Below are 12,325 nucleotides of genomic sequence, written 5' to 3'. Positions count from 1 at the left end.
GGAGCTTGCGACAAGTAAGACTCCAAGCAGGGTCCCGATACACAAGGAGAGGGAGCTGGCAAGAGATTCGGGCGGCTTCGTGTGTCAGGGGATGCGACGGCGCTGCTCGAGTTTCGCCCGCTGCTTCGACATGGGTACTAAAGGGAAGCAAACACCGCACAGGGCTGAGCAGCACCCCACCCCCACCCAGCCCACTCCACCCGCCCAGAGAAACCGACCCGTTCGTTCGTTTATTTATAGTTATATATATCGCAAGGCTTGAATGCGGGATTGGCTGTTGTTGTGCGGCTGCCTGGCCGTGCTCTCTGCACGTGTGGAAGCCCAGTCGCTCCCCCATGAGAAGAGGGGCCTGTTCGGCCTGTTCCCCTCCTCGCCGGCGTCCGCGCCCGGCTCCCAAGCGTCCGGCCCGCCCCGCGACCCCTCTGCGCCCGTCAACGGCTCCTGCAAGGCCCTGCCCCTCACTCGAGACACCTGGAAATCGCTCAACTTGGACGACTATCTGCGCGCCTATCCCGGCGGCGACCATCTCACGGTGGCGGTAAGTTCGAGGAGTCCCCCCTCTTTGTCTCGCCCATGGCTGACCCTGGTGGCCCTCTAGCAATACGCCGCGTCCAAGGGCGCGCCGAACTTCGACTGCGGTGTCGGGAACCAATGCAACGCTAACCAGGTAGGGGGATCCCGAAGAGAAGATCTCCTTGGCATCCGCAATTGGCTGAGACTGCTCCTCCTCCTCCCTCCAGCTATGCTTCCCCGTCCCCGCCCCGGACTGGTACGTGCTTATGGCGATGCAGCAATGGAACGTCCAGACCAACTCCATCGTCCGCGCTTTGTCCTACGGGGTCAACTTTGTCCAAGGTAGAGCCGTTCTCGGGACCCTTCCTCCAAAGGTTCTCTCAAGACTGCTGACGAACATCCGGCACATCCTCCAGCCACCATATCTATAATCTTGTCCGCCCTGTGAGTGACCTCTCATCCCCAAGCTGCTTGGTGTTTTCGGCTGAGCCTTGAGCATTTTCCCTGTATCCAGATTTCCGGCGATGGATCCACGCATGATCCAGATGATGAAGCTCAACTTCGGCGTCAACGGGGCGTTCAACATGGTCTGCAACACGCTGATCCTGGACATCTTGGTCATGTTCAACAACGCCCAGCTGGGCTGGAACATGTTCTTCAACATCCTCAACAACGTCATCACTGCTGCGTCGTATGCGGCTGCCGGCTTGCTGCCTGTTCCCAAGGAAGCCAAACACGATGCCTTCACAGAAGTAAGTGAGCTCGCCACGAGAGAGAAAGAGCACGATGTCTGGCTGCAGAAGACTGATGTCGACCATCTTCTTGGCAGTGGGCCCATCTGGTGGACGGCCTGGAGATCTACGAGCAGAAGATGATCGACGGCATCTCCGAAGAGTCCCGCAAGATCCTCGCGTCGCCCATCAGCGCGCCGGGCGGGATGGCGGAGATGCTGAGGAACGGGACCTACATCGCGCCCCCGGAGCCCGTCTTCCTGCCGGCGATCGAAACCGCGCTCAAGAACGTGACCACGGCGCTCTTCCTCACCCGGATCCTCCGGGCTATGGTGCGCACTCCGAGCCGGCTTTGAGCACCTGGATGATCATCTGACGATTCTTGCTTCCCCAGGACGCGTTTGTGACCGTCGGCAGTGTGAGTGGGCTGCATTTCGAGTGGCATATCCAGAAACTGATTTGCGCGGACACACAGGATGTCTGCAACCACGACGGGCCGAATGGGGCGCTGGAGGGAGAAGACAAGCTGTCGTACTGCGACCCGACGGGCACGTGAGTGAATAGGACCAATGATGTTGGAGAGCATGCAGACTGAAGCAGCGTGCGCAGGATGTTCAACATCGTGCGGGTGAGCGAGGACAAGGGCAAGGCGGAGCTGGGGTTCCCGAACGCGTTCGTGATCGAGAATCGGCTGGGCTTCTCGACCCAGTTCCTGACGAATGCGTCCCTCTCCTGCCAGCAGAAGTACGGGGGGTTCGAGCACTTCCCCTGGGTGAACACGTGCGTCTGGCCGGACGTGTGTAGCTGTGGGGCGCGGAGGCTGATGCTGGCCGTGTTTTTTCGCACGCAGGACGATCCCGAGGGACCCGGCGGCGGACTGCGTGGTCAACCTGCCGGTGTGCGACCTCCGGAACAGAAGTGAGTCCCCCCGCCCGACGGCCTCTGCACAGACCGGCTGCTGATCCAGCCCTCGGTTTTCCAGCCGACGTGCACAAGACCTTGCGCCGACACGGCCTGGTGGCTGCGTGTCGCCAGATGGGCCTGCCCATCTGATCCCAACATCCTCTTGCCCAGCTTTTCCATCCGGCCACACGCGGTGGCCAGGCGGGCGGCCCTTGGCCCCATATATATCTGTTAATATAGCCCATCATCCATTCGATCTGAAATGAGTCTGAGATCAACCAGTCCATGTATGAGTTACCGCAGCATGCTGGGCCGACTATGGGCGGACTGTTGGCTGAGACTGGCAGTGTGGCAGGCTCTTCCATAGCTCCCGTCGGCATTTAGAGAGCTCTAGATGGCCCTCTCCTAAATTAAGACAACTACCAAAACAACAGACAGCGCACATGAAATCAACAAACTGCTGGCTGCGGAAAACACTTTCCTTTTTCCTAGAGTTTGGGTGTGTAAATTGAGGTCTGGGTTTGACCGGAAGTCACTTGCATATTTATATATTTCTGGCCTTCCAAAATCAACAGGGGGTTTCTGATACTGACTCCTGTCACTGTGGCAATTGTGTTTGGATGATGGCAGAGGGGGCCGGTGAGTTGACAGCGCAGATAAAATGATGTTTGTCTGCGCCGTCAGACTTCAGGGGAGCAGCACATGGCCGTGGGTAGTCTCCGGGGAGCCGATCAACCTCAGCCCCACCCAGAACCAACCCAAAAACCACAAAAAACCACGAACAACCCAACAAGCCGATGAGCAACTGAAGCACACCATCATGGCAAAACCACATCCGATCGTATACGCAATACACGACTTGTCAGTCAAACAAACAAACAAACAACCACCCAAACAGCCAGAAACTGACCCCTCCTGCCATCCATACAGCCAAGCCGAAAACCCAGACGAGCTCTCCTTCACGGCTGGCGAGGCCATCGAGGTAACCGAGAAGGACGACCTCTACGGCGACGGCTGGTGGCAGGTCAGCTCACAACCAACACACCACAACAGCAACCAAAACATCTACTCACTCTGCTCCTTCTTCCCAGGGGCGCAACACCAAAGGCCAGCATGGGCTGTTCCCACAGGCATACACCCTGCCAGCCGAAGCAGTCCTCAAGCCAACCCCACAGCTCACCATGAACGAAACACTCTTCGAAGTCCAGAATGCCATCGACCAGCTCCACCACCCCTCCAGCTCATCCAGCTCACTGCCCCCACCCACACCAACCACCGCAGACTCATCAGCATCACAACAACAACAACAACAACAACACTCCGACGAGGCTGACGAGCCCACCCACTTCAGCCTCCACAGCAACCCGGCCAAAGCACGCGCCATCCTAGCACAGAAGGCACAAGCCAACGCATCATCTAGCAGCAGCCATGCCACCGTCATGGAGAAACTCAAGTCGGCCTCCAACCACATCCATCTCTCCCACAGAACCAGCCTCAACTCCCTCATCAGCATCCCCGGGATCGGCGACATGGAACTCTCAGAAGAGAGCGGAGCCGAAACTGACGACGATGATCACGAGCCCAACTCGACCCACAACAAGAAATCCTGTCGATCTCGCAGCTCCACCCTTGCCGGAAAACAGCAACCCAAAAACAACAACAACAACAACAACAACAACAACACTCAGCCATCTGGCTCACCCACCACCCATCCGACAGCCCCCAAGCTCTCCACCCAGCCCTCATCCGAATCCACCCGTCAACCAACTGCCTTCAAGCCCGGGCCCTTCTCCGCTGCTGCCATGGCCCTCGGCCTCACCGGCTCACCCAAGGAGAAGGACAAACCACCCTTCACAAAAGGCCACCAGCCCCAGAAGCCATCATCCTCCAGCATCCTCAGCGACTTGGCCCTCGATCTGCGCGACCACTTCAACCTGGCCTCCGCTCCCGTCGCCTCCACCCTCCGGATGAGTCGCGAATCTAGTCAGTTCACCAATCTGCCCACATTCTCCGATCTCAATAACACCCGCCCCCCCAACAGTGCTCCCTCTGATGGCTTCCGTCCACCAGTCTCCCTCCACCCCACCCCCACTACTCTCCTCAGCTCGGCTGCTGCTTCCGCCCCCGACCATCAGCAGCCCCCATCCCCGCAGGAGCATCTCTCGGAAAAGGTGGCCGTCTCCACAACCAGGAACTCGCTCACCACTCGCTCACAGGAGAACCTGAACGCCACCCCCTCCAACTCGAACCACCACAATCATCAACGCCAAGCTTCAGCCTGCAGCACCGGCAGCGGTATCTTCTTACATCAGCAACTCTCTCAGCTTCCCCAGCCAGTCCTTCTCCAGGATACCAAGACCTCCATCTCAACCGCCGATTCATCCTCCGCTAAGGATTCTCGCTCCCGCTCCAGCAGCCGGGTCGAGCAGTTTATCTCCATCGAAGACCAGCCCACCAGCCCGGCCACGAGCACCTTCCCCTCATCCGCTGGAGGCGCTGGAGCCCGACCCGGGGACGGCTCCCTCTCATCCTCCCAGAGTCGATCGCTAAAGCCGCTCGGCTTTGCCTCCTTCTCGTCTGCCTCCCCCGACCAATGGTCGGTCGCCGAGGTGTCTGAATGGGCCAAGCTCAAAGGACTCGACGAATTCACCGTCGGCAAGTTTGTCGAGCACGAGATCACCGGGGACGTCCTGCTCGAGCTGGATGTCAATGCGTTGAAGGAGATCGAGCTGACGGCCTTCGGACGGAGAGTCCGAGTGATCAAGGCGATCGAAGAGCTGAAGAAGAACCTGCTCCACCACAAGCAATCCCATCCGCTCTCGCCGCTCTCAGACCCCATCCATCTCACCTCCTCCTCCATCGATTCGTCCCTCCACCCATCCCCTCTCGCCAACCCGCGCACTGAACTCGCCCACCAGCACCACCACCATCACCACCACCAGGCCGGCCGTCTCAGCTTGACCGCCAAGCATGACCACTCCACGTTCCCCTACCAGAAAGCCTACCTCCCTCAGACGGCAGACGCCAGCGATCGTGAGGAAGAGCTTGCACAGCATGCCTCCTCCCGCGACTCGACCTCCAAGGCCTCCGCTCTCCAGAGCCACAATAAGCGGCCCTCTGATGCGTCCGGCTTCAGCTCCCATCGTCGTCAGGAGAACGAGAACAGCAACTCGAGTCGGGACGAGCTTGTCCCCTCGTCCAACCAAGTCGGTCTTTCTCCTCCTCCTCCTCATTCCATCGTTACTTACACACGTTCATTTTTTTTTTTCAGCTTCCTCCGGGCTACAAGCGCACCTCGTCCGCCTCCGGCCGCCCCCGTCAGGCCACCTTCTCGAACCACGACAGCCCGCAGTCCAACCACCAACGCAACCAGTCCAAGGCCACCGTGGACAGCACCCGTCGTAGTCGAGCCTCTTCATGGACGCCGGTCACCGAAGCCCACGACGAGAACGATGCGACAGGGCCCGTCAAGGATCAGACCGGGACACTCGAGGGGCCCATCGTGCTCGACTCGCCTGAAATCCCCGCCGATGTCCGTCTCCTCACTTTTTTCAACTGCTCCTCCCTATTGCTCATTATACGTGTGTGTGTGTGTAGGAAAAGCCGAAGAAAGTCAAGAAGAAAAAGCTCGGCATTCAGAAGCCGCCCGCCACCACGACGGCCGTCTCGTCGCTCAAGACCAAGAAAAACTCGATCGAGTCGCCCGATCGCAGGCCTATCAGTCCCGACACTCCCGACAAATCTCAGCACGACCCGCCCACTGCTAATACGAAGTCTCGTACTAGCTTCTTGGGCAATCTGAGAGTGCGCAAGCCGCCGCCTAAGCTTAGCTCCCAATCGCCGTCAGTGTTCCCTCTTTTTTCATCTTTTGGAATATAGACTTATTTTTTTTGTGTGTGGGTCGTTTTGACAGAGTGAGTGTTACTGCGTCGAATAACAATGGGGAAGGAGAGGGCCGGCCGAGCAGTTCGTCGGGCAACCCGTCGTCGATGAACGGCCGACACCATGGCCGCTCCTTGTTCCATTTCGGCAGCGGAGGGGGCAGCGGCAGCGGGGGAGGACAAGAGAAAGTGCAGGGCCAGACGCAGCACCAGATCCAGCACTTGAGCCCGCTCGCCGAATCCAAGCACGCCATCTCCTCGCCCATCCCGCTCGACGAGACCAAGGAAGACGCCGAGGCTGAGGCCGGGCTGGCCGAGGGCGGGAAGCGGGACGGCGAGACCCGGACGGCGCTCGAGCGGATCGGCTCTCCCGACCATATGGGCTGGATGCGCAAGAAGGGCGAGAAGTATCCGACGTGGAAGTTGCGCTACTTCATCCTCAAAGGGCCCAACCTGTACTACCTCAAAGCCCAAAACGTACCCTCCCCCCCTCTTCCTTCTTGCAGAGAGATGCCTTCATACTGACGGGTTTGGATGTGTGTAGGAGGTCCGGATCAAAGGCCTGATCAAGCTCGCCGGGTTCAAGGTCGTGATGGACGCTGACGTCCATCCCGGCCGCTACGGCTTCCGCATCATCCACGATAACGGGGCTACCCATCTGTTTAGTGCCGACGACTCCAAGCTGCTCAGGGATTGGATGAAGGCTATGATGAAGGCGACGATCGACCGGGATTGGATCGGTGAGCTCTCCTCTCTCACATCTCTTGCTCTAGATGCCTGGATTCGGCCATCCGCGGAGACCCAGGAGCATTGCAGACCTCGTCGGCCAAACCTGCCCGACCTCCGAGCCGCCAATTTCTCCACCCTCTCTTCCATAGAAACGCTGACAGAAGATGGGTGCTATCTTGCACAGCTCCGGTCATCTCGTCCTGCAACATCCGCACCATCCCCATCAAGGAGGCCCAGAAGATGTTCCCCCCGCCCCGTCCACCCTCCCCGCTTTCTCGGGCACGGGTCCAGAAAGCAAGGCTGGCGGCCAACCCGGACGTCTTGTCGGAGAAAGACGCGGCCGTGTTGATGGGCTTGCAGTCTCCCGCCCATCGGCTCGCCGCCGCCGCCGAGAGCCCCAAGTCCCCGGGCGACCATAACCTCAACGATCTCCAGCTCGGCGCCGCGTTGAGGCCTCGGCGAAGTACCCAGCGCCCGTCGCCTTCCAAAGCGGGCGCCGAGTCTCGTAAGTCTCTCTCTCTCTCTCTTGCTGGTTATGTTCGGCCCACCTGACGTCGTGCTGGTGTGTGCAGCCGAAGAGCTCTCGGCATCCGACCGGGAATTGCTCGGCTGGATCAACGACAAGATCCGGGCCCGCACGTCCGCCACCGCCTCGGACTTCTCGGGCTCGATCCGCAACGGCCACGTGCTCGTCCGGCTCATCGAGGCCCTCACCCGGGCCGACTCCGGCCTCTCCGACAGGGACTTCCTCGGCGCGTCCCATCTCACCCAGCTCGACCTCCATCGCCCCTCGCTCGTGCTCAAGGACGACGACTTCGACGTCTTCTTCGCTATCTTCGACTTCCTCAATTCCCAGAACATCCCGTACTTCTCTCTCTCTCTCTCTCTCTCCCTTTTTTTGGTGTTCGTCCAGGGCTGACGCTCGTTCCTTGGCCCGCCCGGGTTCGTAGGTTGGCAGGGTACTCGCTCAACGACCTTATCTCGGGCGACCCGGACAAGACCAGGGTCCGTCTTCCCCTTCCCCCCTCTCTCTCTCTGCTCCTCGCCACACCCCGTCCCATCTGACGCTCTCCGGGCTTGTTCTGTGCGGGCTTGTAGGACTTCCTGATGCGCGTCTATCTCCGCTTCCAGGGCTGATCGCGGGCCCTTGCACACGGCCCCCACACGCGTGTTTTCCCGGCGCCCGGGCGGGCGTCTTTGGCTGCGGACACAAACACTACGGACATACATATACATATATATATATATACATAACTTATGCCGCTCTATCTCTTCCCCGAATACTCACACTCACACATATATCTATCTATCTATATATTATATATATATGTACTCGGATGCTACATACACTGTCTCTGTTTATCTGTGTCTTCGTCATCATGATCCTTTTTGTCTTTGCTTTTGTTCTTTTAGACTGGCTAATCCAGACGTGAGTCGTTTGGCTGAGAGCTGCTGTTGCGTGCACGAAGGAGCTGGGTGGCTGGCTTGTATGTAGCACAAGTCCCGCCTGGCGGGAGACTCGTGCTAGCTTGACACACGCCCCTCCTTTCATACCGAGCCGGGTGCCGGGCGCCTCTTGCGCAGTCGCGTCTCTGGAAGAGGGGCTTGTGTGGGAATTATCAGGTGAGCCGGTTTGCATTTTTTTGGTGGGGCAAATTATTGGCCGCCGTTTCTCCCCTGCTTGCAGTTCTCCCACTGCCTGTTGCGCCATGCAAAACGCCGATCACATCCGGCCCCGCCCATGTCCAAGAAGCATGGAGAACGACCAACACGGAAAGTTCAAGAGAAAGCAACAGGCCTTGCCAGAAGTTAACCAGTTACCATGTTTGAATTTTTCGGGGCATTGGAGGACTCCCCGGCGGTTCAGAAAGCCGGCTATTTGCTGGTCTCTGTTTCTATTTTCTGGTGTCAAAGGGGAGCAACAGCGGCTTCTGTGCTCAGAAATAGAGAAATACGGAATAGCCTGCTTTCTTAATTGCCACCTCCATCATCAGCGGTCGTTGCATATCAAGTAGACTCGTTTGCACCGCGTTCAACGATGATCTAGAATTCCACCTGAAAGGTCAATCAAAAACAATGGATGCACATTGTACACGCGGACCAAAGGGTACACGGCGGTTGCATAGCGCGGTCAAAAGCGCCGCAAGTTCGGCCGTCAAATTGACGGTCCCCCCTCAGCCATTGTTGACCGGAAAAAAACAGCCCCCGCGTCAGCCGTCAAATTGACGGCCGAATTGTCAGCCCGCCCATCAGAGAGCAGTCGGCCAAACAGCTGGCAAACCTTCCGGCCCGCCGACCCGAGCGGGAACTTGACGTCAACCCCAAGTCCGTTCACAAATGCGGGCAGCCACTTTTGTCCACCGTTTGACGGCAAACAACCGCCGAAACTCACGATTTGCTCGGAACAAAAACTGGCGGCCACCAGGGCACTTTTTTTGGTTTTTATTGCATGTTTTAATGTTTTTTTTTTTTTGTGGTTTTTATGCCTTTTTTGGTGTGTTTTTTTTTTTTTTTTTTTTACAAATAACGATCTGGGAAGAGAACCAAGAGTGGGAAGAGAACCGAGAGCGGCAAAGAGAGAGAGAGATGGAAAAAACAAAGCGTCACGAATGAAAAGGGAAAAGCCATGCTACTCGGTAAGGGCTGCTTCTCTGTTGAGAAGTCGATCGCGACGCAAAATTAAGATAGCTTGTCTGAAGCAAGGAATTAAGTCAGCTTAAATATGGAGGGCTAATTAATATATGGTGAGAACTTACGCATGCGTTTCAAGAAAAGACTTTTCCCTGATTGACTCGAGCTGGTCATCAATGAGATCCCATTGCGACCGGCTGTCCCCAGGCGCTCGATGCAAGAGATGATGAATGGTACACAATCGGAGCAAGGCCAATCTGACCATGACTGCGGGGTTGAGGTCGGCTTGTATTTCAGCGGCCGATCGCAGAGCGTTCCTGGGCTGGAACGCTCAATCCAGAAGAACGATAAGGTCGAATAGTTTGGGCACAGGTCCCATGCTCTTGTGGTCGGGCGTCTTGCCGGATGTTACTCAAAAGCTGCCAAAGGCAGCGCATAATATCCCAAGTCAGGAGACCAAACAACAAGCTACAAAAAAAGAAAAAAAACTTACCACATTGCGCATATGAGTCCTCTCATGCTTGAGCATGGCACGCAAGAAGGTTACCAAGCTCGTCATGGATTCGTGGTTGTTTGGGAGCCCAGGAGGGAGATATGTCCTCCTGAATACCGGGGACTGTTCAAGTATGAAGCTCTACAAATAATGTCAGTCAAGCTCCATGGGACAGGAAAGAGGCCACAAAACTTACTTTCACTAATGGGAGAGGGGAATGTACATATAAGTGCCCGTCTACAGATTGAGCCCGGCTGTAAGATTCCAAGGTACTCCGCATGAGGATTTCCCGGATCTTCTGACGGACTCTGGTCTGGTTGCAAGGAGGAATCATGTTCAATCAGCTTCTTGGATACATAAACGGGGAAGTTAACGTACCCGGAGAACTGTACTGTACACATGGCCGGTGGCCCCGTTTGCAGCTACAGGAGCAGGGATCGTTGCAGGGGGGGACAATTGGCGCATCCACATGAACATAATAACCTGGATTCTCCATTGAGTTTGCTCTGGTGCCTAAAAACAATGTTAAATGCTCATGTCAGCGTGCAGCAACTTGCTTTGAAAAATGAACTTACATTAAAGAGCTGACGGGTCAGCTGTATGTTGGCATCCAATAACTGAGCCAAGGCAAGGAGGGATTCCACTAGATGATCCCCAATAGGCACCGGTGGAGCTTGGCGAGGTGGGGCTGGGGCTGGGGGGTGGACAACCGTGGGCAGTGTTTGCGGAAGAGGACGAGGAAGATGGCCGCCATTATTTGGGAGACCGCGGGGCGGCGGCGGGCGGATGAAGCCATCCATACTACCCTCCACACTATAGCCTCCAAGCAGTTCTTTGTCTTCAGACATTGGGTCGGGTGGCGGAATCGGGCTGTCCCCAATCACCCGACTGGGTGTAATGATTGGGGTTAGGGTTGGGCTGTCCCCTATGACCCAACTCGGAGTTATGGTTGGCAGACAACTATGATCTATGAAACAAACAAGGGGAATCGGAGTTGGAATGCGTGGATGATTCCAAAAGAAATACTCACCTCGGGACCCACCTCCACTGTGGATGATTTGATGGGGTGTGATGACCGGCGCTTGCGGTGGGATGGCGGGGATGATGGGCACCTGAATATGGGGATCTGATGTGGTTTCAGCAACATTTCTGAAACCATACAGATCAATAGGAGACTTGACTTACCTCTTGATGCTCCGCCCAACCCAGTTACAACCTGGTTTGGGGTTATACTGGAGGCACGGTTTGTTTGGCCTACAATGGTAAGATGTCAGTTTTGTCAGTTTCATACATCCTTTGACTTGAGTTAACACAAGGGGATGATCTAACCTGCAGGGACAACTCAAGGTGTACGCACAACACCCTGGCTGCTGGGCGGGCGAGGTTGCTTAGATCAAGTGGCACGCCCCGGGTGAGGTGGGCCCTGATCACCTTCAAAAACGATGTTGGCTGTGGACTGGGAGGCAGGCTGAATCGGTTCATGATTGCCTTCATCGACCATGATGGCTTGGAACGGAGAGGCGCCCGGTAAAACATTTGCGGATACAGATTGTTGCATACTTGCTAAACAAAACACTACAAAAGCAGAAAAGGCCGGGTGATCTATGTAACACGTCACAGCTAGGCTTTCTGGTTTAAGCTGGGGAACAAGGGTCAGTAACGGCGTCAGAGAGATGCCTTAAATAAATGTGGTCTGCCCTGCAATCTTTTGAGTTCGCACTTCCCATATATCTTGCGTCAGTGATTGCAGGTGTGACCTTTTCTTTGATAACAGTGATCCCTCCTGAGAGTGTGTCAGCTAAGATGAGCATCAGGAAGAGTCATGCGGTACAAGTAGATAGAAGAGGTTAATTGCATCTTATTTTTTGATTGCAGTGATCCCAAATTACTTACCTTTATAGATACTTCTTTTTTAGTTTTTGATCTGAGTTGGGTCCGATGATATCCGACCCAAATGGATTTGCAGGTTCTGCGGTGGACAAGCAATGGTGTCAACTGATGAACATGCGAGGCACCCAATGCACTTGTCTAACCTTCTGCCAAATTTGCGTCCGGGTTTTGGTATATCCGGCGTCAAGACCCCTGAGCGTGAGATTACCCGGCAAATCAACGCAAACTATCCTTCTAGGCCCATCGAGGATATCAAACCTGCAGGTGTAGAAACAGAACATCGTAATGAAAGTTTTGAAGATGACAGTCAAATGTGTGATACTGACGTGGTGTCCCCGGACAATTGGTCGGATTTGTGTGAGAGCCAGAGGGGGAGCGACAGCGAGGTAGATGATCATAACATGTGTGAGGTGATTGACATTTTCCAGCCGGTGAGTCTGGTTGACGAGGGGAGCGGAGGAGAAGACGAGGGAGCGGAAGAGGTGCCGGAAGACAATGGGGAAGACGATCCAGGGTGGTATCCCTTTAGGGACTTGTTGGTGAGCTGACTTCAA

The 12,325-nt window shown here is 56.0% G+C and overlaps 4 protein-coding genes across 4 annotated transcripts; 2 read left to right on the top strand and 2 right to left on the bottom strand.

Annotated features, from left to right (window-relative positions):
• Positions 1-262: 262 nt before the first annotated feature.
• On the top strand, positions 263-2,297 carry PtA15_1A855 (uncharacterized protein; the record flags this gene model as incomplete). Its single annotated transcript, XM_053165925.1, has 11 exons — positions 263-538; positions 599-667; positions 741-855; positions 930-957; positions 1,028-1,265; positions 1,343-1,576; positions 1,639-1,662; positions 1,720-1,796; positions 1,854-2,024; positions 2,095-2,162; positions 2,227-2,297. The coding sequence occupies 11 exons, from the start codon at positions 263-265 to the stop codon at positions 2,295-2,297; spliced, it is 1,371 nt and encodes a 456-aa protein (XP_053017068.1).
• Positions 2,298-2,811: 514 nt separating this feature from the next.
• Positions 2,812-7,894, top strand: PtA15_1A854 (uncharacterized protein; the record flags this gene model as incomplete). The annotated part of the gene is made up of 12 exons (XM_053165924.1): positions 2,812-3,008; positions 3,078-3,171; positions 3,239-3,349; positions 3,476-5,353; positions 5,419-5,679; positions 5,745-5,989; positions 6,061-6,505; positions 6,573-6,768; positions 6,942-7,262; positions 7,330-7,621; positions 7,708-7,762; positions 7,856-7,894. The coding sequence occupies 12 exons, from the start codon at positions 2,812-2,814 to the stop codon at positions 7,892-7,894; spliced, it is 4,134 nt and encodes a 1,377-aa protein (XP_053017067.1).
• Positions 7,895-9,386: 1,492 nt separating this feature from the next.
• Positions 9,387-9,653, bottom strand: PtA15_1A853 (uncharacterized protein; the record flags this gene model as incomplete). Its single annotated transcript, XM_053165923.1, has 2 exons — positions 9,387-9,450; positions 9,514-9,653. 2 exons carry the CDS (start codon positions 9,651-9,653, stop codon positions 9,387-9,389), a joined length of 204 nt encoding a protein of 67 aa, XP_053017066.1.
• A 28-nt stretch (positions 9,654-9,681) lies between these two features.
• PtA15_1A852 (uncharacterized protein) lies at positions 9,682-10,729 on the bottom strand (the record flags this gene model as incomplete). The annotated part of the gene is made up of 5 exons (XM_053165922.1): positions 9,682-9,807; positions 9,882-10,022; positions 10,078-10,194; positions 10,260-10,394; positions 10,457-10,729. 5 exons carry the CDS (start codon positions 10,727-10,729, stop codon positions 9,682-9,684), a joined length of 792 nt encoding a protein of 263 aa, XP_053017065.1.
• Positions 10,730-12,325: the final 1,596 nt, after the last annotated feature.

The sequence above is a fragment of the Puccinia triticina genome, chromosome 1A, assembly GCF_026914185.1.
Source record: "Puccinia triticina chromosome 1A, complete sequence".
Taxonomy (NCBI): domain Eukaryota; kingdom Fungi; phylum Basidiomycota; class Pucciniomycetes; order Pucciniales; family Pucciniaceae; genus Puccinia; species Puccinia triticina.
This window is presented reverse-complemented; position numbering and strand designations above follow the sequence as displayed.